Source organism: Pteropus alecto, unplaced genomic scaffold (assembly GCF_000325575.1).
Source record: "Pteropus alecto unplaced genomic scaffold, ASM32557v1 scaffold179, whole genome shotgun sequence".
Lineage (NCBI taxonomy): Eukaryota > Metazoa > Chordata > Mammalia > Chiroptera > Pteropodidae > Pteropus > Pteropus alecto.
The window spans coordinates 229470-254770 of NW_006442112.1; the positions used below are offsets into that span (position 1 = coordinate 229470).

Sequence of the window (25301 nt, forward strand, 5' to 3'; positions counted from 1 at the left end):
TAAGAGGAGACATCAAGGAAGGGGGATTTTTGCTAAACCAACTTAACAGGATTCTTGGTAAAGGCAGGCCAAAGTGATCGGGTATCAAGGGTAGGAGAAAGTTTTTGCTAAAACCGGGGTAGGCATGAAGACAGGGCCCCGGGTCAGGGCCCAAGAATGAGGCTTAGTTGAAAAGTGGATTTGGAAGAACCTGTCTAAAGTTTGGTCAAAGAGAGAGTCTTTGTCATTTCCTTATGCCACTGTATTTTTATCCTGGTGATTATCCTGCTAATCTCCCCACAAAAAAAATCATATCCCCACTATTCATTACTCCATAGGCATTTGTAAGCACTTCTTTCAAGTGTAATTTACATTCATAAATTTCACCCATTTTAAGTGTACAATTCAATGTTTTTTTAGTAAATTTAGAGTTGTGCAAACCATCACCACGATCTCTAAAAAAAAAAAAAAAATCACGCCCATTTTCAGTTACTCTCCCTGACCCAACTCTACAAGCACTTTTGAAGCCCCTCATATTTGCTAAGAACAAAAGATACAGCCTAGCCCAAGAAAAACTCAAAATTACCACATGTGAAATAATTTGAGAACCACCATGTAATAACTATGCAGTCTGATTATTTGCTCAAAAAGATTTAGAAGACAAATCAGTGTGAACTGAGGAGTGGCAGTTTCAAAGAAGAGGTAAAACATTTTAGGGCATGCTGCAGAGAAAAGAAATACAAAAAGTTAAAGTAAGAAAATAAAACGATATCAGTTGAGAAATAAACAAAAGAACCCACATGTTTTCAGAACTTTATTTAAAGTTCCAGTATGGTGTTGTAACAGTTGGGGAGCTGTTTGTCCTTAATCCAGTAGGCAATGGGAGTTTTGAGAACAGAAGGAAAAGAATTAATCACAAGCCATAAAAGCTGAATCAACATTCAACTGAAAATAAACATGTACTGAGTGTCTACTGTGCGCAGGGAAAAGAGAACTCCCCGCTCTTGCTCTCGGGTCAGAGGGGCGCTGGTCACGAGAACCAAGACTCGGGGGCGGAGGGAAGGGCGGCCTGAGAAAGTCTACGGAGGGGTCGCCTATGAGGGTCCAGGGTCGTTCCTTCCCTGCCTTGTAGCCAGATTTGGCCTTGGCCCTCCCGTTCCCGGCGCCTAGCTGAACCGAAAGGAGTGAGAGGGGCCCAGGATGGCGGGCGAAGTTCCCAGGCCAGCGTTAACTAGCCCAGCCATAGCGAGCAAAGTCATAGTCCCCTGTCTCCGAACTCCGCTGACACCAGACTCCCCTTCCTTCCCTTCGTCACCATCCGCCATTCGCCACGCTGACCACTCCCCCTTTCCAGTGGCCAGCGCCAGCCCCACGCCGCCGGCCGCCATTGCCCTGGCAGCCTCTTCTCTGTCCCTTTCCGGAAACGAGATATACTAGGGGCGAGGGGAAGTGGGCAGACTGAGGGTCTCTGGACTGCAGGAGCTGAGAGAAATGAATGATTCTTATCAAACTCTCTCTCCACCCTCCTGAGGCCCCCTATCTGACCTTTTCCCCTGCCTAGCTGCGGGCTTTCGGTAGGGAAAAGGGACTACGGGCTGGAGAGCAACAGAGAAAGTGAGCTGGACGCAGCGCTGATCACCGCCACAGTCACCACACAGGTCGCAGGGCACTGCAACCTTTACACCGTCCCAAACAAACCTAAGCCATTTCCTTCCCTTCCCCCCACGCCAGACATCATTTCCTCCTCCCCTTGGGCATCCTGCTTCTTTCCCAAAGACTAAGCTAATCCTCGCCCTCCCTGAGTTTTTTCATCTCTAAAGTGGGGATAGCATTGACGATGTAAGGATATCGTGAGAAACCAGCCCAATGCAAAGTAGGTAGGAGACAGGAAGGAGGGAGGGAGAGAGAGGGAGTAAGAAAAAGAAAGGACCGTGGTCAAGGAGTCCTCAAAATATAAAGGTAAATGTCCTAATTACTGTATTGGTCGGACAGAGCATTGGAATAGGAAAATGGTTCAGAAATAATTGCCGAATAAATTACGGCGATTCTCAGAAGTTGTTTCTCAGTGCCCATCTCTTCTTTCAGAAGCCGAACATTCTCTTTTTTCAGAGGGCTGTTATCTGGTGGGTGGTGTGTTCTATGCACGTGTCTGTGCCGATCACTGCTGGGGGACAGTGGCCTCCACACACAGGCTCCAGGCACAACCTAAACTGGTCACTTCCAGATTGGAGTCCTGCATGGCGCTAACCTGGTGACCCCTGGGACATGCCTGCTTTGCATTCACAAGACTGAATTTCCACCAGTGTGGGAGCAGGTTGTGCAATGGCCCTTGTGACTCTCCCAGCTTGGTATCAGGCATAGCGAGTGGAATTTCATTTAATCAGTGGTTACCTCTTTTGTAATAGTCCTCCAGGCCCATTTTGGAGAGATCCTCCTTTTTGCTGACAGCTTAGGAATTCTCTGATGAAAAAAGGATCTTGATTTGGAAAAGAATTTGCAATGCATTTTCATATCAATTTGCTGGTGGGGGAGATACAGAAGATGTGCCATGCTTACAGATAGGATGGTGTCTGGTTTAGAGGCCTCCTTTGTAGTTGGATGAATACGGCAATAAATGAATGGGTGAATGAAGAAATCCATGCAGAAGCCCGTGGTTCTGAGCATCAGAATCACCTGCAGGGCTTGTTAAAACAGATTGTTGCACCCCATCCCCAGAATTTCTGATTCAGTCAGTCTGGCATGGAGCCTGAGACTTTGCATCTCTAACAGGTTCCCAGGTCATGCTGATGCTACTGGTCTAGGAACTGCGCTCTGAGAACCACTGGCACAAGCCATTGGTGGAGATCTCTTTAGGCCATGGTAGTTGTGGCTGCAAACTTTTCAGCCTGATCCTGCCAAATTGCTCACGGGTGAAGTCAAAAATGAATGCCCTGACTTGGTGGTTGGGGGTATGGGTTGGTTACCCACTTTACCTCCCAGGAAACTCTCCTGAGAAGTGTTAGAATGTTAGATTTGAAAGACTCTCAGGTGGTGTGTGTGCGCACGTGCGCACGTACATGTGCATGCATCCATCCGCATGTGCATCTGTGCTGCTGTCCCTACAGGTACTGCTGTCTCTACAGGTACTGCTGTCTCTTTCTATACATCTAGTGCTGACCACTGACCTCTGAGACTCCTTGAGCCCTTCTGAGTTTTCTTATCCAGCAAAGAGAAAGCAAACATCTTAGATCTGAGAGCTCTATCCTTTCCTGGGATTTGGTGACATCTAGTGGCTAACTGGAGAATCTTTGCTTATAGAGAACATTCCGGAAAATTAACTTAGCAGCCTGGAAAGCAAAAAAAACACCTACTTGTGAATCCTCTGAGAAAGTTTTCCTGAAGGGCTGATGAGAGGAAGTAATGACTGACTCAATAGGATATGAGTCAAAATGGATGTCTTGCTCTTTCAGCTATGTCAGATATTAGAGGTCATCAAAGAATCTCATATCACCCAAGTGTATCCTCAGTGTGAATGATTTTCTAGAAATAGGGCTCAATAAAGTGTCCTTGAATGAAATGAAGCAGGTAATATCAACGTGATATTTACTTCCCATCTCAGTGTTTCTCTGGGATCCCAGCTCTAAACATACCAAGGATAACAATCCATTTCCATTCTGGTCAGATCTACAAAGAGATCTGTAGACGTTCAGGTACAGCTGCTACTGAGGGTGTCCAGGCCTGAAGATCATTGAGAGGTATAATTTTTAATGGTCATTACATAGGCAGCAATGTAAGACAACCCTGGATGTCACAGGCATCCGAAGTCCTCATGGGAGATACAAGGTGTTGTAAATAATCATGTGCAGTTGGCACTTTAATAGAAAGTTTAACTACTTGTCACTGGAATAAGGGGAGGCAATCAGGGATCATGAAGGCAGCTGCTTCTTAAAGTTGTTATTTTAGGATTTAAATTGGCCTTTAGCCATTAAAGCACTTTGATGGGTCACAATACATGGTCACGGTTGTAAAATAAGCATCGGCAGATTCTCAAGCACCACCCCCAGAGCTATGGAATTTCAGAAATTAGGAGTGGGGCCCCAGTAATCAATGATTTAACAAGCCCTGCAGAGGATCCTGGTGCATGCTGAAGTTTGAGAACCACTGGTTTAAAACAAGGTTTAAATGCCCCTGAAAAAGATTACAGGGTGTTTAGAGACTATGAATGAGTTTATGGAGGAGACTGCATTTCTATAACACAGACCTACTTTTTTCAAAACATAGAAATGTGACTTAAATCTTCTCATTATTGGTTAAATGAAAGGAAGATGACTGTTTGCTTTTTCTTTGGATTCTGGAAAATGCTGTCTTGATAGTCTCCAGAGTTGCCCAATTGTCCTGTGGACACGGCGATAAGCTTAGAAACAAACAGAAAATTGCTCCGCCTCAACATTAATCAAAGAAATACAAATTAAAATAGCAATGGTATACCATTTTTCAGCTAACAAACTGGCCAAGATGAAGAATAATGTGCATCATAAAGAAGGCTATGGTGGGGGAAGGAGATAAAAAAAAAAAAAAAAAACATACTCTTGGTGGAAACACAAAGTACCATCATCTTTCTGGTAATATAAATCAAAAGCCTTAAAAATATGTACCTTTGACTTAGAAATTCCACTTCTAGGAATATATCTTAGAAATAATGATGCATGCTAATGTATGTTTATAATAATTAAGAAACTAAAAAAAACTTATCAACTTCCACAGCAGAGGATTGTGTAAAATGACTCATGACAGAACATAAGAAAAATAAAGCTGTACAAGATTATTTTTCCAGTTTTTAAAAGGAAGATTTATTTAACAAGTTTCACTTAGTACATCTAATGGAAATCACAATACAAGGAAAGATTTAAATCAAAGCTCCAGAATTTCATACAAATGACATGACCAAACTCCTAAAGTATTGGTATTACATCTCAAAATCGTCCCAGATCTTAAGAAAAAAAAGTAAAAGTGTACACTCGCGTGCCTTACAAGATAGTAAACCAAAAAGCTAGAATTAACAAACATGCCAAATGTTTTCACTTTGAATCGTAGACAGAGCTCCTATATTGTTTTACAGAAAAGCATGTTTCTCAACATGCATCCAAAATTTTCAATGTATTGTGGTATAAGAGCAACATTTAACATAAGTGAAACTGCTTTAACCTAAATATGCTTACTGCTTAGGTACACTCCTATAACATAACTAACTTGAGGAAAGCTTAAAATTGTTTTAACAGTTATGGTCAATACTGAACTGTTATTACATCCTAGATGACTGTCTCAGTGTTCAAAATTACTGAGCTTGAAGTTTGAAAACAATCTTGACTTCCATTTTACAGTAAGCATAAATCACAAGCTTGTAATGCAAAAGTGTTAAACTTAATCTTTGCTTTCTTAAAAAAAAGAGAGAAAGAAAGAAGAAAAAAGGAAAGTTGACCAAGAGTGATCAGAATATTTCCCATTTATCAATCATACTGGATATGCTAGACATCCCTCCCATTCTATTCAACTCCCATAAATGCAGCTTTTATTTCTGTAGTAGCTGTTTAGTACTCCTCTACCTACGCAAGGTTTGACTGATAGTCACTGGAGTTTTCCTGCAGAACTTGGTCATATCCACTCATACTGCTCTGACCACCATAACCACCTCCGTAACCACCACTCAGCTGTTGGCTAGCAGGACCTCCATAACTAGACTGGTTGGATAAACCCATACCTCCCATCATTTGACTACCATAAGCACCACCGCTTGCCCCCGCTGTAGAATTCAAGAAGAGCTCTACATAGCTGTGATCATAAGCCCCACCACTTGTTCCTGCAGTAGAATTCAAGAACAGCTCTACATATCTATGTTGCATATTGGCTTTGTCTTTTGCCATAGCTGCCACAGCATCTTCATGAGTAGCAAATTCAACATCTGCCTCACCAGTAACTCTGCCATCGGGTCCAATTTCAATGTGGACTCTCATGGGGTTAAGAGGTGAAAAAAAATTATAAATATCATTCTCAGTGGCTCTGTAAGGTAATCCCCTCATGTGTACACAGTGCCCTGTGGTGCTCTGGAAACTCGACCCGCCATCTCCGTATCTATGATCAGACATTCCTGAAAAACAGTAATTGAGGTCTCTTCCAAATCTATCAGACCCAAAGCCATACCCATCATTATAGCCACCATAGTCATCGTAACCTCCATAACCTCCACCATAGGCACCCCGCCTCATCCTTTCAAACCCAGCCCCTCTGCCAATGCTATTATACCCTCTTCCAGCCCCTGGCCTATCATAGGGACCTGGCCGCTGCATAGCCATGAGCTTTCGAGGTGGGTCATAGTGGGTTCGGACTTCAGCTCGGCTACTCTTGAAGATTTCAATGTACCTGTGCCCTATTCTTTCCTTGTGTTTCTTTAAGGCCTTTTCAGCTATCTCCTGTGAAGCAAACTGCACAAAAGCCTCCCCTGTGCTCCGCCCCTGAAAGTCCACCGGCAGTGTCATCCCATTTGGCACGATTTCCAACCCTGAAAAAAACTGAACAATTTCCTCCTTGCTACAGCCAAATGGGAGTCCTCTAAGCCGGACGAAGCCATCATTGGCAGTATCAGGACTATTCGGACCTGTATGCTTCAACACCCAATCCATTTCAACACTGTTGGACTTGAATACTTCAACATATCTGTGTCCCATGGTTTCTCTGTCCTTCTTCAAAGCCAATTTCACTTCATCTTCTGATTCAAGTTCGACAAATGCTTCACCGCTTGGTCTGCCTTCTCTGGTGTAGATGAAACGAATACCTGATGTGCCATTTTGGATTTTGCAATCGGAGAAGAAGCGCATTACTTCATCAGCTGAGCAGGACCAGGGTAGGCCCCTGACCTTCACCACGAACCCCTCCCTGCCTTCAGTGCTCAGCATCATGGTGACTGTTAGGCTCTTGGTGGCAAGCTTGGCTCAATGCAATATCAGTGCAGCTGAAAAAAAATAAGAAGACTATTATCATGAAAAAATGTTCACAATATAGCAAGAAAAAAAGTAAACTATTAATACAACACTCAAAGACACAGATAGCTTTTTTGTAAGACATAAAAACAAAAACACCACACCAAATTGCTAATTTGTTCATTCGACAATTATTTATTCGATACCTATTATGTGTTGGATACCATTAACGGTGGTTACTTCTGGATGGTAGGATTACGGGAGATTTTGTGTCGGGGAATGTTTTCTTTGGAAATTTCTTTATGTTCTAAGTTTTCTACATTGACCATACATTAACATTATAGTCAATAAAAAGGTGTAAAAAATTAATATCAACAAAATCAGTGGAAGACGTCACCAAATAAAAATGGCTTTATATGATTATATAAAAACTTCATTACATCAAAAGATTAAACAGAATTAAAAGACAAACAATATGTTTGAAAAGATACCTGCAACAAAAACATTAATACCCTTATTATATAAAGAACTCATGCAAATTGATAAAATTAGGGCTCTGTTAAGGCCTAAGAGATAAATGGAAAAAAGACATTATGGGGAATTCACACATTCTCTTTACATTTTTGGTTGACAGGTCTAGTACTTGGCTCTGGCATACAAGGACCAATACGCCCAGAAAGGACTTATGGTCCTACAGTGGCACTGTATGTCTTTACGAAAAACAAAAGGGCAAATGAACATTCTCTCTGCTATGACAGAATTCTGTGCAGAGTGAAAGGGTGGTAAAGCAGGGCCCGTTTAGCCAATTCTATCAGTTGGCTCAGGATGGTTAGATAAAACAGACTAACCAGTTCAGAGATCCATGAACAAACTTTAAAAATTATGAAGCAACAGGAAGAGGCAAGACAGGCGATATGGCTGGCAAGGCAGAGATCAGATCCCAAAAGCCTTCTTTGACAGACAAACACTAAGGGCCTTTTAACAGGGGAGTGAAATGAGAGGAGTGAGGGGGTAAGGGAGAGAGTAGAGAAGGGAGTGAGGGGAAGAAGAATTGAAGAGAAGAGAGTGAGGGGAAGGGAAAGTGAGTGAGGAAAGGGAAGTGACCTCTTCAGAAGCCTTTCAAGATAGATCGCTGTGGCAACTGTATGGCACTCAAACAGAACCCTGGTCTTCTAGAGATATATTTCCTAGAGATATTCACCTAAAGCAACAACAGTTTTTTTTTTAAAAGGGAGGAAAGATGTGATCTATGCATTCAAAGCAGTGGGCCTTGCAGGACTTGATAACAGATTAAATAAATATAAAGGAATAGAGATATGAGGATACAGGAGAGGAGTCTGGGAAATGTTCAAACCTCATCGATCATCAAAAATGCATGTTAAAACCAGAATTAATTGCCATTTTCAGGCATCAAGATAGTGAAAACTAAACAGTGAGGATAAATCAATACTGATATTCAGGGTTCACAAGCTAATACGCTCCCAGACGTGAAAGTTTATACAGTATTTCTGGAATTTGAAAATGTTTTGATATCATAAATCCATTTCATTATGTGTCCTAAAGTAGATGATCTAAAATTCAGACAAAGATTTATGAAGCTATATATTCTTCGAAAGGTATTTTATTAAGAACATTACACACTTAATTTAAAAATTATAAAAATATTTAATAACATCAGAAATTACTTATACTATAATCTTAAATGACCTGATATCACAGCTACTTCATCTCAACTATGAAAAAACATATATCCTTCAACCCTGCTAGAATTCCTTACAGGGCCTGGTCAACAGAAATACAAATGTTCACTGTAGCACTGTTAGTAATAGCAGAAAATTAGAAACCTAACTATCCATCAATAGGATGACTGAATGAATTATACTTTATCCTTAAAACGCAATGTTATGAAGTTGTTAAAAAAAAAAAAAAAAAGATCTGCCCTGACCTAGGATGATTTCCAAAATATACTAAATGAAAGAATGCATAGTATGATCCTACTTATTTTAAAATATAAGCATGCATATACATGTTTGCAAAGGCATAGAAGATGATCTAGAAGTATATAATACAAACTTGTTTTTTTGAGAACAGAACTGGAGAGTAAGAAGAGTGAAATGGATTTCTATTTTTCATCCTATATACTACTATACAGTTTTACTCTTTTAAAATCACTATAATTAGAATTTAATAAACAATGTTAGGAAAAATATATGCATGGGAAATATGTCAAATGTTAACAGTGGTTTCTCTGAGTGGTAGGTTTATGGCTTTTTGTATTTTATTTCTAAAATTTGTGTCTTTTTAATTTTCTACAGAGCAATTACTTTTATTTCTGAAAAAGAATAATATGAAACAAATTAAAATGCTTCCTTTTCTGGAATATGGTACAGCAAATTTTATAAAAGTTTCTAATTTGGTATGTGGATGGCTTATCTGACATGGTCTGGGAACACTGGGCCTCCTGAAAAGAAAGTACAAAGTGTAATAACTGCCATAAAACTATACTGAGGATTCAATTCAACAAACAGTTACTAATTGCCTATTATGTGACTGGCACATTGCATCTGCGATGGTAACAGTCTCCCTATAAACCATCTTTAGGTCTGAGCGATAGATTTAGACTGGTTTTTTGCCTGCCTCAGCTCTTGGATGACCCATCCCATTTAATGTCCCTGCAGCACTCTAGGCCTTAACATCCTTTTGTAGTGGCAGGGAGGTTCTGCTTCATTACTATATCTCCTGAGAAGACCGAGAGGGCTCTGTTGCCTCAAGTAGGAACCAGGATTCCATCTGTGAGTTAAGAATTTGTGTATTTATATGTGTTATACACATACTTTTTATACACTGAAATGCTGAGGTGTTATCTGAAGATGGTGAATTACGTGTATTTTTTAAAATAGTATACTGTTATTTTTCGAATGTTCAGAATTGAACAATTGTAATAAGCAGAAAAATAAATGTTATTTAAATATTCAACTCAGTAAAAACATTTATTGGGCGCCTCTGTCAGGCACGTATAATTTGCCTAGATGTGACTTTACAGATAAAATTGACTTGGTGCCTCCCACTACAGACAGACAAGACAATCAGGCAGTGGTGAATGAGTGCCTAAAACGATGGACCAGCACTCACACCACTAGTCTCGATAACTGTTTTTCCTAATCCAAGGACGTACTTTTCAAACGTTTTTCACCTTCAGGTTTCTGTTAAGGGTCCCCTGAGACCCACCCCGACAGACGGATATACAAAAACACATACACAGTCACGACGTCCACCATTTCCCCACCAGGCGCAGCAAAGGCAGCTTCCCGGCACTGAGATGGGGGAGGAGAGGAGCGGGGGAGGGGAAAGCAGAGAGCGAAAAAGGCGGAGGCGGCCCGCGGACCACGCTTTGGTCTTCATCATCACCACCCCTGGGTCCCCAGTTCCCACCCACACACCAACCTCTAACGGTACCGGATAATTTTCCTCCTTCTTCCCTCAAACGGCTATAGCGAGACAGTAGACGACGACCAGAACTACTTCTGCTCACGTAAGCGGTTGATCACGTGAGCACTACGTCATGTGAGATCTCGGTCACGTGAGCAGCTTTCGGCTTAAACTCGGGATCACTAAAGTGCCGCACTTCCTTCTGGTATGGAAATAGGGCGGGCCAAAGTCAAGGGAAGAAGTGTATGATTGGTCGCAGTGCGTCTTACATGACTGATCATTGGGCCACCTCCCCAGTTGCCGGAGAAACAATAACGTCATTTCTTAATAACTCTCCAGTGATTGGCCCGCCCCTAAGGTTAACCTTAAAAGCCCAGTTTACTGGGGAAATCTGTTAGGCATGGTTACAGTGATGATGAGACTGATGAGCGGAGTCCAGCAGCCGGGCTGTATACTTGCGTTTCGCTTCCTGGCCCTCGTTCTCTGGGACGTTCCTGTGGCCTGGGCCCTGAATAATGGCTTGGCCATGACCCCTACCATGGGCTGGCTGCACTGGGAGCGCTTCATGTGCAACATCGACTGCAAAGAAGAGCCGGATTCCTGTATCAGGTATCAGAGATATTGGGTACCCCCTTCTCTTCGCCTTTCCGTGTTTGGTTGAGCCCGAGGGAGAGCTTCCCTACTGCAGCTGCTTTTTTTTATTCCCAAGAAACTGCCCGGCATTGGCACTGGCCGTAAATTTTTCCGTGTGACCCTCGCCTTGGTTGGTAGCCTGGCCAGCGGCCCCCGCCTTCTCCGTCTCTTCTGGATTACCCAGCTAGGGACCTTCTCTATTTAGCATCCAGTTCCGTTCAGCCCCTTCTTGTGAACTGCTCCTCTGCCTTTGCTGTTCAGTAAAGCTAAGCGCAGCAATATGAGGTAATGCCTGTATAAAGTTCCTCCAGGTCAACCTTTCAGCCGGTAGCCACATTCTAGGGAGAGAGGGTGAGGAGATGCAGAGACGCCATGGTCTCTCTAAAGTCCCTCGTAACAGCCAAGGAACGCAATGACGCAAAAAGGAGAAGAAAAGTCCTGTTTTTCCTACTCACTGCAGTTGTGCTCGCTGCTAGTACCTGTAGATATTGCGGGTTAGGTTCCAGACCACAGCAATGAAGCGAGTCGGTCTTTGCTGGAGTATCTTCTTGCCTTCAGTTTGTAAAAAAAAAAAAAAAAAAAAAATGCAACATCTGTGAAGCGCAACAAAGCGAGGTATGCCCATGTACCATCCAGATAGTATCAACACATTTCTATCTCAAGGCTACATCCTTGGGACAGCTTCTGGGATCAGAGGAAGCAAGTAGAATGCACATTCCAAGGACTGGGGAATGGGTGAGGAGCCTCTGATTGCCAGGTCCTACTGGAGAGTCAACGTCTTCTCGCTGACCTTCCCCAGCAAGGCTTCATAAGGCAGGTATTGAACCTATTTGATCCACACATTCCTTGTCTGTAAATTGGGAATAACAGCTCTTATCCCAGGAAGGTGACTCAAAAGGATCTGTAAAATAGTTATTTTTTTAAAAATTTTGTTTTCAATTACAGTTAACATGATATTAGCTCAGGTGTACAACATAGTGATTAGACATTTATATAACTTAAGAAATGATCACCCCATAAATCTGGTTAGTACCCGTCATGTCAGTTGCTTGTTTTTATTGTTTATTGGGGTGACATTGGTTAATAACAGAATAGTTCTTAAACATAATAAAGACACCTGTGGTGAAGAGGCCGCTCTATAATCAGCAGTATGGTACATCCCAGTGCCCGTAAGTTATTCCTTTTTATGTCTTTACAGCTTTATGGATAAGGTCAGGGTATTGGTCAAACATCACAGAATTAATTGATCTAAGTTTCAGGCTAAGTCCATTGTGACCCTGGGGTAAAGTGTGTAGCAATTGTGCCCATCACATATTTCTTTTTGTTTTCTCATTTTTTTCTCAGTGATGGTTGTCTTATTTTTGTATCTGATTATAAAACTAATGATTGATGCAAAAACTGTAGATAGTAAATAGTATAATGAAAATAAAGGTTCCCTTCATTCCACTAGCCAGAAATAATCATGGTTAAAATGTTAATACACAGCCTTCGAATAGTTTTCTAGTAAATAAGACAGATTTCTTTTTTTCATTATTTTCTATACAAATGAGATCATGTTTATGTTGTGAGTTGTTAACAAGACTAAACTTTGCCTGCCTGCATTTGAGTTCTGGCTCATCTTTACTTAGCCGTGTGACCTTGGACAAATTACCTACCTTTCCTAAATGTAAGCGGAGTGCCTGGCACAGAATAAGAGTTTCATAAATGCAAATTGTATGTATATACCATAATTTATTTAAGCAAATTCCTGTTGATAGCTATTCAGGCTCTTCTATTTTTCATTACTGTGAATAAAACTGTACATCATTGTACATCATCTGATTCTTTCCTTGGAAGTCTAATTACTGGGCCAAAGGGTTTGCTCTTTTTGTGATATATCAAACTATCCTCCCCAAAAGTTTTACAAGTGCACATTCCCAACAATGGCCAGCACTGCCCTACACCCTGGCCAGCACTGCATTTTTGTCATTTATTTAAAACTTTGCCTATCTGTTAGGTGTTTTTATTTTCATTTATTTGATTACTAATAAGATTAAACATCTTTTCATATGTTAAATGGCTCTCTGTAGTTTTTTTATAGATCGACTGTTCCTTATTTTTCAACTGGAATGTTTTTGTTTGTTTGGGGGGGGTTGTTTTCTGCTTGGCATTTTTTGTGTTTTTTTTTTCTCTTTCATATGTTGTGAATATAGTGGTTCTTGCTACATTTTGGTTTTGATATTTATATATCAAACATCAATTTTTTCCTCTGTGATTTTTGACTCTGGCATCATGCTGAGAAAGTCTTTTCCTACCTGAAGATAATATAGTCACCTACATTTTCTACTAGCATGTTTATGGATCTTTTAAATATTAAAATCTTTAATCTGTCTGGACTTTATTCTCTTATAAGGAATGCCACATTTCATATATACTAAATCCCATGGTACCAGATGGCTGGAAGGATCTCTTTCTGAACTCTCTTTAATTCCATTGATCTGAGTATTCTAATGCTACTGGTACTACACCAGCTTCGTTTATCTTTTGCTGAATGATCACATGTTTAATCTTTTAGGTGAACTTTTTGAATCATGTTGCCAAGTTTCTTAAAAGGTCCTTTGGGGATTTTTTCCAAGGTTTTATTAAAAGTGTAAAAGTGTGTCGGGAGAATTAGCTTTTTTTTAAATTTTGAGTTTTCTTATCCAAGAGTAAAATAATGTCTCTCTTTTTATTCAAATCATTTGGGAACATCATAGTTTTATTCCTATGGGCCCTGCACATATCTTAAATTTATCTCTAGGTACTTTAGGTTTTCCTATTGCTTTTTTGGTTGCTCTTGTCAATGGTATGTTTTTCTCCAAGGTTATCGTTGGTATTTAAGGAAGCTGTTGATTAAGTTAACTTTGTAATTTCTAACTTTACTGAACTTTCTTCTTAGTTCTAATAGCCTTTTCAATTTCATGTATTTCTCATTCCTGTTTTAATTGTTCAGGGATTTTGGGTAGAATAATAAGAGGGAAGGGGAAGGAGAAGAAAAAGGGCCCAGTCCATTTTACCTTGCGTTGGTTGTGATTACTACCCAACTATTACTGGGTCGAAAACAATTGTTAAGGCCCAAGGTACCTAACAAATAGGAGGTACCCAAGCATTTGTTTAATGAATTGTAATGATTCTTGGGATTTCTCTTTCAGTGAGAAGCTCTTCATGCAGATGGCAGATCTCATGGACTCAGATGGCTGGAAGAAAGTCGGATATGAGTACCTCTGCATTGATGACTGTTGGATGGCTGCACAAAGAGATTCAAAAGGCAGACTTCAGGCAGACCCTATTCGCTTTCCTAGTGGGATCCGCCACCTAGCTAATTATGTGAGTTTATAGACAATTTTCTTTTTCATTCAGGAGACTGTAAACATTTCCATATGGAAGTTTGTTCAGAAACACTTAGAAAGTAAAATAACTGCCATTATCTGAACATTGAATTGTAAGGTATAGCAGGTGGAATTCTCATCCCATCAGCAGATACATGTTTTGCAATAGTTCTTGAGGCCCATCTTGGAGAAGTTCTCCTTTTGCTGAAATGGCCGAATTCTCTGGGAGGAAAAAGGAACTTGGTTTTTGACATATGTGTGCATATATTTCCATATAAGCTTTGAGCGGTATTGCAATTGTACTATAAATTAGAATTTAGAAGATAGAAGGAACATTCTGGAGGTTATGAAAGAGTAACAGAGCCAGACATTTAAAGACAATTAAGGCAGATTTTTTTTGGTACTATTGCAGTACTGTATATAACAAAGACTAGCGAAGATTTATAGCCAACAGGCAGATTGAGAAGGGTCAGTGAATGGAAAATTACTAAGAGGAGACATGAAAGGGAGGGGGATTCTTGCTGAAAATGGGCCAAGGACTTAAGACATCAAGGGTGAAAAATGAGGAACTTGATCACATATCAAGGGTTGGGGGATGACTTAGCAGGATTCTTGCTAAAACTGGACACTAAAGGCCAAGATTGAGGCCTACTTGAGAAGAGGGTTCAGAGGATCCTAAATTAGGTTTGGTCAAGGAGAGAGTCTTTATCCAGATAAATCTATCATTGCCCTAGAAAGGTAACTAGTAGATTCCTGTCAGAGGAAGATTAGAGTGGCTGAAAGCTTTCTTTTCAGTTCTATGCTATAGCTTACATGTGCAGTTAGAAATTGGCAGGACTGGAAGATTTGTCTTTTGTCTCCCAACAAACTCATCTGGATAATTCAGGGGACTTGTGAAAAAAGAAAAGGCTGCAATACCTGGTGAACTGTAGGGATCTCTGTCCCCAACCTGGAGTGCTTCTCTCTTTCTACTTCATGATCGCCCTTCTATTGTGGTGACTCTTTCCTTTCATTTCAGGTCCATAGCAAAGGATTGAAGCTAGGGATTTATGCAGATGTTGGGAAGAAAACCTGTGCAGGCTACCCTGGGAGTTTTGGATACTATGACATTGATGCCAAGACCTTTGCCAGCTGGGGAGTAGATCTGCTAAAATTTGATGGTTGTTACTGTGACAGTGTGGAACAGTTAGCAGATGGTATGTTTCATTCAAGAGATTTAGCCATGAGCAAAGAGAAGAACTTTGAGGCCAAGGTAACTGAGCATCCACAGAACTAATCTTCTCATTTTAAGTACCCAGTCACAATACTGGACATAATCACTCTTAATGTGTCAGAGCTCCTACCTCTTCTCTTCTTCCAGTTTGTCCATGCACTCATTCATTCATGCAATGTAAAATCCATGCTTGCCTAACCATGGCTAATATTGTGCACTTTTCATTCAAGAGGACTCTGAGTTAATTACAAATAGTTTCTAACTCTCTATAATGTCACTTGAGAAAGCATTCAGATGTCAAATAATCACAGAGAAAGGAGGATCTTCATTCCTGCCTTTCCTCAGTATATGCATTATCCCACACTACATCCTCAGAACAATCCCAGCACCCTGGAAGGTATTAAATACAATTTCAGCACAGAGCAGCTACCTGTCTCTGCTACTGGTTTAAAATATAAACATGACCCTTCCAGGCAGCCTTTTTTAAAACTATAAAGCCCCAGCTGGAAATGTCCTTCTTTCCCTTAATTTACCTTTTGTTGTCTCATACAGGTTATAAGCACATGTCCTTGGCCCTGAACAAGACTGGCAGAAGTATTGTGTACTCCTGTGAGTGGCCCCTTTATATGTGGCCCTTTCGTAAGGTGAGCTAGTGAGCCCAGAATCTAATAGAACCTTGCTGATAGATTTTCAGAAGTTGAGAACAAAGAAGATAAAGGTCTCCTTCAAAGTCCAACCTTACTTAACAGTCTCATCCTACCATCTCTCCCAAGAATCCAATGACTTCTCACCATCCCCACTGCTATAATTGGAGTCTAAGCTACCACTACTTGAGAAGTCAGTCATCTTTGAGTCTTCCCTTTGTCTCACGGTTCACAACCTATCCACTAGGAATCCTGTTGGTAACAACCACAAAATATATCCAGAATCAGCCCATTTCTTTCCATTTCCTCTGCATCCACCTTGGTCGTTCAAGCCACCATCATCTCCCACCCAGACTTCTCCCAACAGCCTGATCTCTCTACTTCCACTCTCCCCTACCTCCATCCATTTGCCAAGCAGCACCAGAGTGTTCTAGTTAAAATGTCACTCCTCTGCTTAAAACCCTTAACTGGCTTCCCATTGCACTTGGAATAAAATCAAGCTCCACTGATCTGTCCCTGACCTGCCTCTCCAACCTCATTTCTGATCACTGGTTCGCTCATTGCACTGGTATTCTTTCTGTCTCTCAAACACTCCAAGCCTATTGCTGCCTCAGGGCCTTTTATACCTGATTTTTGTTTTCTGCGTGGTATGTTCTTGCCTAAGTTTTCTTAGCTTCTTCTTAACATTTAAGTCTCTGACCAAACGCCACAGACTCATACAGGTCTTCTCTAAAATAGCTGTCTATCCAGTCATTCTTTATCACATTAACCTTTTCACTTTCCTTCTAAGACCTTAGCACGATATGGAATTATGTGTTGACTGGTTTATTGTCTGTCTCCCCTGCTAGAATGTTAAGTTCCAGGAGGGCAGGGACCTTGTCTGATTTAGTCACTATATCCCTAGCATATTGGAAATGAATAATTATTTATAGAACAAATCCTTGTTATTTTCTTCAAATCTCTGTAAAATACTTTTCACCTCTTTCTCAACACCTTAATCCTTGAATATCTCACGTGCCTATTTACAAACTTTTATTCATTCCATTAACAAATTATATACCTAGGATTCAGATTGCCTTATCATATGCTTGATGAGTTCTCTGTAATTTTACAGCTGTTATTTTTACTTAAGATCATTTATTATTTCTGATAAAAGTAATACATGTCACTCGTTACATGTTACTTCATTTTAGAAGTTTGAAAATACAGTGAAGTGTGCAAAAAATTTAAATCTGCCATAATCCCAGTACCTAGTTACCATTGGTAAATTTCCAGCATAAACAGTGTTAAAGCCATTTTATGTAGGGATTTTCAGTTATATTGCCTACTTCTGAAGCAAACTTCTTACAGCGAAGTTCCATTATATAAGAGTTTAATTTAGCTCTCTTCATGGAGACCTTTAAGCTCTAAACTAAAGAGAAGGCCACAGTGCCTCTTTAAATTGATTTTCAACTCACAAGAATGTTAGTAAAAAGTAAACAGAAGTTATGTTTCCACAGCCCAATTACACAGAAATCCGAGAGTACTGCAATCACTGGAGAAATTCTGGGGACATTTATGATTCTTGGCAAAGTGTAAAGAGTATCTTGGACTGGACATCTTCTAACCAGAAGACAATTGTTAGTGTCGCGGGACCAGGGGGTTGGAATGACCCAGATATGGTAAGAATGTGAGCCGTCCTTGGTCAAACCCCTGCAGTGGGCCTGTTTCCTTCTTGACATTCAAGATAAATTGGCAAGTTCCTGGGAGCAGGCTTTTTGTGAGTACTCAGAGCAGGGTGCCATGGAAAGTGGCTTCTGTCTGGGCAACTTTAAGAATGATTCTGTCTTCTCTCATTTGAATTCTTCCGTTCTTTGTCCCAGTTAGTGATTGGCAACTTTGGCCTCAGCTGGGATCAGCAGATAACTCAGATGGCCCTCTGGGCTATCATGGCAGCTCCATTACTCATGTCCAATGACCTCCGACACATCAGCCCTCAAGCCAAAGCCCTCCTTCAGAATAAAGATGTAATTGCCATCAACCAGGACCCCTTGGGCAAGCAGGGGTACCTACTTAGAAAGGTACTGTAATGTTCTATGGGAGAAAATAGGAATTGGCTCAGAACATGTTCTCCTGCCTTCTGGTTTATAATTCATCCAAATGTTTATTTTGGGTGTGTACTTTAAGATGGCTTTGTACCCAAGTACCAAGTTTGTCTTGGGCCTAAATCTGTCGTGTGACGATATGTACTGATCTTTCAAGAATATATTTTTTTAAATCTCAATATAATCAGTAATGAAGAGTTTTGCTAGAATCATTCTATTTCCAAAACATGCTACGGGATAATTTTAATTTTTCCTCGAAGTGTTCATTAGTTCTGACAATAAAACTGAATGTCACAACTAGCAAGGCAGTTTATTGCTCGCTACCAAGTTTTCACACCGATTTTCTTGGCTTACTTTTCAGGAAGACAACATTGAGGTGTGGGAACGCCCTCTCTCCAACTTAGCCTGGGCTGTGGCTATGGTAAACCTTCAAGAGATTGGTGGACCTCGTTCTTATACCATCAATATTGCTTCCTTGGGTCAAGGAATAGCCTGTAATCCTGCCTGCCATATCACAAAGCTCCTCCCTGTGAAGAAAAAGCTTGGGTATTATGGATGGACTTCACGCTTAAAAACTAGAATAAATCCCACAGGAACTGTTTTGCTTCAGCTAGTGAGCCAGACTACATAAAGCTTCCTTAAGTATTTATATTTTGTTGCCAAAGTTACTACCCCTCTTGTCCTTTCATTCTCACTTAAGCTGTTTTTATTCCATTGAATAAAATTTCACTACAGAAACCAACAGGGCGCAAAAAGCTCACTCAGAATTCAAAGTATATCTTGTAACAATTCCTTTACCTGTCAGGTGATTACCAATTATTTTCAATAAAATTGGAAGACTAATCATTGCCAGTTGACAAAAACTGGAATGAAATTGGTAAACCCAGGCTTAGTCATCCACGGATACAAAATGCTAAGATGCACTTCCAGTTACCAAAATGTATAGCATACGTGCTTTGCCATCCAGTTTTGTTGCTCAAGTATGAAGAGCTGAACATCAGTAAGAATGAAGTATATGGTAATATACAGAGAAAAGGGATGTAAAATTTGAAACTGTTAGGTATTGTTAAAAATGGAGATATCCCTGCTAGATTCCACTGGGAATTTTAATTCACTAGAAATTATCTTTTGCAGTAATTTTGACATGAAAAGAATTTGTCTACTAATTTTGAGGCATGTCAAAACATCTAGGTGGTATACGTCTGAAGACGTAGAATACATACAATATGCTGTGCCTAGAGAACGGGGCCAAAATTCCTCAAATGACTGAAGTAGCAAAGGTAAAACAAATTATTTCACTCTTGGTAAACTTTACATTTTCTATAGATAGAATTGTTACTGAGCTCACTCTGTCAGCGAGGTTTAGGTCTCTATTTATAACCCGTAGCTCTTGCTTTGAAACAGCAAAAAGGATCCCATGAAGTTGCAAGTGACTGAAGTGCCAAACCAGACCACAGCTTCTGATAGCTCAGCCAGATTCAACCGAAATGAACAAAGTACACGGAACCATCAGGCCTAAATTTCCCCCAAAGGGGAATTTTATTGACACTAGTTTATTTCTTTCCCAGAAGATCAACTCCGACCACATGAAGTGAACATATCCTCAAGATTTTATTGTCTTCATGATAAAATATGAAGCTTAGAATTGGATCACTTGGCCCTGTAACAGAAAAGAGTTTTGTTTTTTTAATTTTGCAAAGAATCTCTACTCCATCAGAACAGTGTCTATTCCTAAAGGGATCACCATCCTTTAAGGTTAAGTCCTCAATTCTTCCTTTCCTACTCACGCCAAAACCAACACCAAAAGCCTCACACCCTCAGCTATGGATCAAGTTATTTTGAGAGGACTGCCCGATCCTTATGTCACAATAAATGAATGGGCAGAAATGTTCACCTCTCCAAATAAAACTGTATAGAAAAGATTAAATCATCCACCCCAAATTATATACCTTTCTCTTCTTATCTCCTCCCAGTTCAAAATGCTTGCATCTCTTTATAGCCAGCATTCTCTTAGATCTGCAGTTGGGCTCAACGCATTCAAGCCTCAAGACAATCTTCTTTGTAGTTTTAGCCTGGAAAAAAAATTTAAGTCAAACCCTTCATAATCACTGAGAAAATCTCTTCAAAAATGAGTATGTTGGGTTAATACTACTTAGAGCTTTGTAAATAAGACAATTTGTCTTTAGCTGTAGGGAGAAAACAAATGTGAAAAACAGTGAATTTAAGAGAAAGTGTAATAAATAGCAAAGGTAGCAGGTTATCTCATTGCCATCAAGTTCTCCATTCACAAACATGCTTCTTATCAAATAGGTACTCATTATACTACCATGAACTTGGAGCCTTTCAGCTGCTCTACAGTTAAGTATTCCACAACCAAAAATGTATCATCCAACTAGTCCCTTAATGGCTGCTCCAGTCACCTGCCTGAGAGTTGGTCAGAGACATTTAACTTTCCTCCCCTGTCAGATTTTTGATAAACACAACTTTCACAATTCGTAAAATAGGGTTAACAACTGTTACTTAAGATCTATCAAGTCTCCAAAGACTACCTACAATTACATCTAGAATTCAACGACATTATTTTAACTTAAGGTACACTCCCCAGGAATCCTCAACTTTTTAAGCTTGCTCTCGTATGCAGGATTCTACTGCTGCTAGTTCACAGTTCTCAAAAACTCCAAAACCCAGCTAGAACCTCCCCATCTTCTAAACAAGTTACCTGAATGTGAAAACGGAATCAAGCATTCCTTTCAACACTTTGAAATCAAATCATTTATTGCACCTTAATGAACACTAAAGTCATTCCTTAATACTTTCTGGAACTAGGCTAAATGAAGAGCAAAGTGCCTGAAGACTGTTCCAAGCACTGTGTTCTTTAAGGGGTAACAAAATCACCTGAGGTCAAGAGAGAAACACATCAAGCCTGAGAATGACAGAATTCAGGAGGCCGCTGGAAGACCATTTTAAAGAGCTTTATGACTTCATGAGATAGGTAGCAGACAATGCAGATGAGCTGAGGAGCAAAATGAGAACGATTCTTATTGCAAGAGCTGAGGATTCACTAGGACATGAGAGAAAGGAACAGGGCAAAGGAAAGATTTATTAGTGTATTCCAACTTCAGTTCTTAGGAAGGCAGAGCACATTCCTTAACTCGATGTTTGCCTCTTCAGAAAAAAACAAAAAAAATATAAAACACTGCAATGGTAGAATACTGGAGACTAGAGTCAGACGGGTTGAACTCCCAGCTCCACTGCCTACTATGTATGTCACTATAGGTGAATGAGATAACTTCCCTGAAACTATGAACACATACTATGTACACTGCAGAAGTGTGTGGGAAGCATACCAAATAGTAATTACTACTCACCTTTTTGCGGAAAATCGGCTTAGTCTGCCCACCATAACCACTCTGCTTCCTGTCATAACGCCGCTTTCCTGGGAGAACGAAAATTATTATTGTATAACAAAATAATGAATCCCAACAGCCACATGGCAAAGTCTTCTTCCGGGTTTTATCCTGGGGTTTCCAGCAGAAATAGCAATGCCCAACAAGTGGGACGTGGTGGCGGCGGGGGAGCGGCGGTTCTAGACTCCTACACTATACTACTACACAAATGCCACGGTGTAACCAGATCACCTACAGACCGTCTTACCCTGCGCATACAGAGAGTCTTTGCCCTTCTTGTACTGTGTCACTTTGTGGGGTTGGTGCTTGCCACACTTCTTACAGAAAGTCCGGCGGGTTTTAGGAACGTTCACCTATGAAATAAACCGTTCAGTACGTGCCGTGTTATCAGACGCCAATGTGACAATTACGACCCAAATGATAAGGCGGCCCGCGAGGACTCGACTCTCAAACTCCTTGCTCACACACAACGTTCTACGGAAGGTGGTCCAGCTCTATATGCTCCAAGCACAGCAGTTTCCGACGAGCCCCAAAGTATTAAGAGAACATAGCCACTCTACCACCTAAGTCTACCTCTTTGATCCTATCACTTCAATTCCTGGCCCTGAAGCCTGGTCCCTTTGGGGCCGGTCCCATCAACACTGGGTTTCTTTGGCGAGTCCGCCCACGGGCCTGGACCCTGGGATGGCACCGTCGACGGAGGAGGAAAGATTAAACTGGATGTTACTGTGCCCCCACCCTAAAGTCCTACCATGTTAGCGAGATCACAACCGGCAGGGAAAGAAAGAGGCAGGCCCGGAAACGGAAGTATGTAGGAGGTTCCTGGTTGCTCTTCCTCGTTGGAGTCGGTAGGAGAGACATAGAGTCTAAAGTTCTGTGTGCATCGCCCTCTGGTGGCTAAGAGGACGATTCGGAGCCGCAGGCGGGATCTTAAGGAACGGCTCTCAGGCTGATGATCTATTGTCTTCGACTTCCTCCCGCCCCCTAGCTGTGGAACTTTTCCTCACTTCATCACTTTTGGCAGATGCTGATTAGGCGCAGCCTGAAGTGAAGGAAGCAGTGTTCTTGCCATACCCTCTGGCCAACCTCTCCCTATCCCGGATGGAAGCCAGGACTAGGGTCAAGTGGAGGAGGTCTCCACCGGCATGTTCCATTCCTGTTCTACCTCAAGGACACTGGGAACGTCTTTTACAGTGAACTGTTGGTTCACTGAAAGCTTGGAGGGAGCCAGTACTCGAGTTCATCTATCACATAGCCAGTTGGTCCATTCAACAAATGTTTATTGAATGCCTATTTCCGTGTTGGACACAATAATCAAATAAGCATGTTCTTAAGTGTGTAATTTCAGACTAAATACTTTATAAAAAAATTAAAAAAGATCAGTGATCAGCATTAAAGCAACCTTTTTCTGTTGAGGGAGCAAGTTGGCTGCCCTTGATTCTGAAAAGTGGGGAAGAAATTGTTCAGCTCCTGCAATCAGGTCAAGAGATAGAAAGTATCCAGTGGCTCTTCCCTTTCCGGTTTGAAAGGCATGGCAGGACTTACAAACTCTGTGACCAAAAGCAACCACAAAGGATGGTCTGAATATAAACATTTCTGACTAGGCAGGTCATGGCAGGTAATTATATCCCAGGCCTACAGTTTCCTCAGCAAAGGTCAATCTTTACTTTAAGTGAGCCCTGTCCATTGTTCTTATACATCTAGGATAACATACCTCTGAAATGTCAGAGTAATTTTCTTTTCTAGGCTCCTTGAAGGTACAAGCACAAACACCAGAGCACAGGACCACCAAAGCATGAGATCACAGAAAAGTACATTGTTATCTTGTTCCCCGCATACCACTTCCATATGCTGTAAATGTTAATAAACTAGCCTGTGCCCACCAATGTAAAAGAAGTATGTGTTTCTCTATTTTGCCTTTTATTCAATCCTAGAGATTTCCCCACTTTGCTTTCTCTTACCTCCTTAATCTACCACCAATGCATTTCAGATATTCCTTACATTTTCTCCTTTGATTCTGAATGCATAAAAGGAAATGTAAAACTGCTGCTCTCCAGAGCATTTTCTTTATCCATTCGGCTTTACTTCCAGGCATGTCTTCAAAATTTTGGCTCAAATAAACTGTAATAAAACTTTTCAATATGTTTGGACATTCTTTCACCAACACCTGGCAGAAGACATGTGCTAGGTTTCAAAAGAGTCCAGTAGAGAAAGACTCAGGTACTGAGCACTTAAAATGGATTGTCTCGTAAAACTTTTACAGTAATTCCAGGAGCTAGGTGGTACCATTATTCCCATTTTACAAATGAGGAAATCGAGACCGTGGACTGTTTTAAAAAATTGCCCGATGTCGATAGTATTTAGTGGAGCCAGGATGCAAACACAAGTGATATGAATCCAGAGCCCAGGTGCCCTTACCATTATACAATATGACTATTGTGGCCTGGGAATTATAATAGCTAACAATTATTGAGTATTTATTATATGCTAGGCATTATCTTAGCCACCTTGTATACTACCTTTTTAATCCTATCACCCCAGGCAGTGGGTACCATTATTAATATTTAACAGGTGAGGAAACTGAGGCACAAGAGGCATTAAATTCACTTACTCAAAGTCATACAAATGGTTATTTTGCGGAGCCGGAATTTGATCCCAGGTGATCTAACACCACAGCCTTGCACTTAACCACAACATCACACAGGGGAAGCAGGGGCAACTGCAGGGTAGAGGAGAATGAGGAGAGAAAATTGGGCAGGGATGCAGGAGGAGGTGCCAGTGGATTAGGCGCTAATAAACTATGAGAGCCTGAGATCTCCCCCTTGCATAACTCTCCAGGATCACCCACAGGTCCTGAGCTGACTTTCTGACCATCCCCTTTTTGTCGGATGGCTCCAGGCATGAGATAATACAAATAGGACCATTACCTACTACATTTCTTAAAAGTTTCTTTGCCAAACAGCCAGCCTGTAGTCTCATAGCATTTTATTCTCTCCAGGCTCTTAGGTAGTATCACTGACTGGCCTTTGAGGAGTTTCTAGAGGTTTTAAATGTTAGTTACTTGGAAATATGAAGACAGTAAACGTGGCCCCTCTTAGTCTAATGAACTTTATTTCTTTCTATAATACCTCATGTGACATGGCTTTGGTTTCGATTCCCTTCATAAGTCCTAGTCTCTGTTTTGGACATGCTCCTGCTCAGTTCTGAGGCACTCAGAACTGAACACAGGACTCTAGATATAGCCTGGTCTTGCAGAGTAGGTGGCCCATTTACATTCCTCTGTCTAGATATTTTACTTTTGCAGACAAGTCTAATATCACTTTGTATTTTCTGACAGCCATGTTACTGACATGACATTTCTACTGATTACTACCAGCAAAAACGTCTGAACCATTTTCACAAGTCCTACTGCTACTCCACTTTCACCTGGAGTTATTTGAAGTTCGATGTTGCTGCCCAATTATGGGATATGAACCTTAGCCTTGGTAAAATACACTTGTTGAATTTAGTTTATCACACTAGGTACTCAAGATCTTTCAGAAACTCTTTGCTCTGCTTCTATCATTCCATCTAGCTAACAACAACCTCTTCCCATTCACTGATTAGCTAAAC

The 25301-nt window shown here is 40.9% G+C and overlaps 3 protein-coding genes across 4 annotated transcripts; 1 reads left to right on the forward strand and 2 right to left on the reverse strand.

Moving 5' to 3' along the window:
- Positions 1-4783: 4783 nt before the first annotated feature.
- HNRNPH2 (heterogeneous nuclear ribonucleoprotein H2) lies at positions 4784-10557 on the reverse strand. 2 transcript variants are annotated; one of them, XM_006920690.3, is made up of 2 exons: positions 10389-10557; positions 4784-6964 (listed from the first exon to the last, which is right to left on the reverse strand). In XM_006920690.3, the coding sequence occupies exon 2, from the start codon at positions 6909-6911 to the stop codon at positions 5562-5564; it is 1350 nt and encodes a 449-aa protein (XP_006920752.1). In that variant the 5' UTR covers positions 6912-6964; positions 10389-10557; the 3' UTR covers positions 4784-5561. The 2 variants fall into 2 exon arrangements, with proteins under 2 accessions (XP_006920752.1, XP_006920751.1); XM_006920689.3 differs by having other exon boundaries at positions 10377-10557.
- Positions 10558-10672: 115 nt separating this feature from the next.
- GLA (galactosidase alpha) lies at positions 10673-19125 on the forward strand. Its single transcript, XM_006920691.3, has 7 exons — positions 10673-10970; positions 14165-14339; positions 15360-15537; positions 16107-16198; positions 17698-17859; positions 18061-18258; positions 18644-19125. Exons 1-7 carry the CDS (start codon positions 10762-10764, stop codon positions 18911-18913), a joined length of 1284 nt encoding a protein of 427 aa, XP_006920753.1. The 5' UTR covers positions 10673-10761; the 3' UTR covers positions 18914-19125.
- Positions 19126-19791: 666 nt separating this feature from the next.
- On the reverse strand, positions 19792-22592 carry LOC102883507 (60S ribosomal protein L36a). The gene is made up of 5 exons (XM_015596221.2): positions 22441-22592; positions 21937-22042; positions 21651-21718; positions 20232-20354; positions 19792-19942 (listed from the first exon to the last, which is right to left on the reverse strand). Exons 1-5 carry the CDS (start codon positions 22441-22443, stop codon positions 19922-19924), a joined length of 321 nt encoding a protein of 106 aa, XP_015451707.1. The 5' UTR covers positions 22444-22592; the 3' UTR covers positions 19792-19921.
- Positions 22593-25301: the final 2709 nt, after the last annotated feature.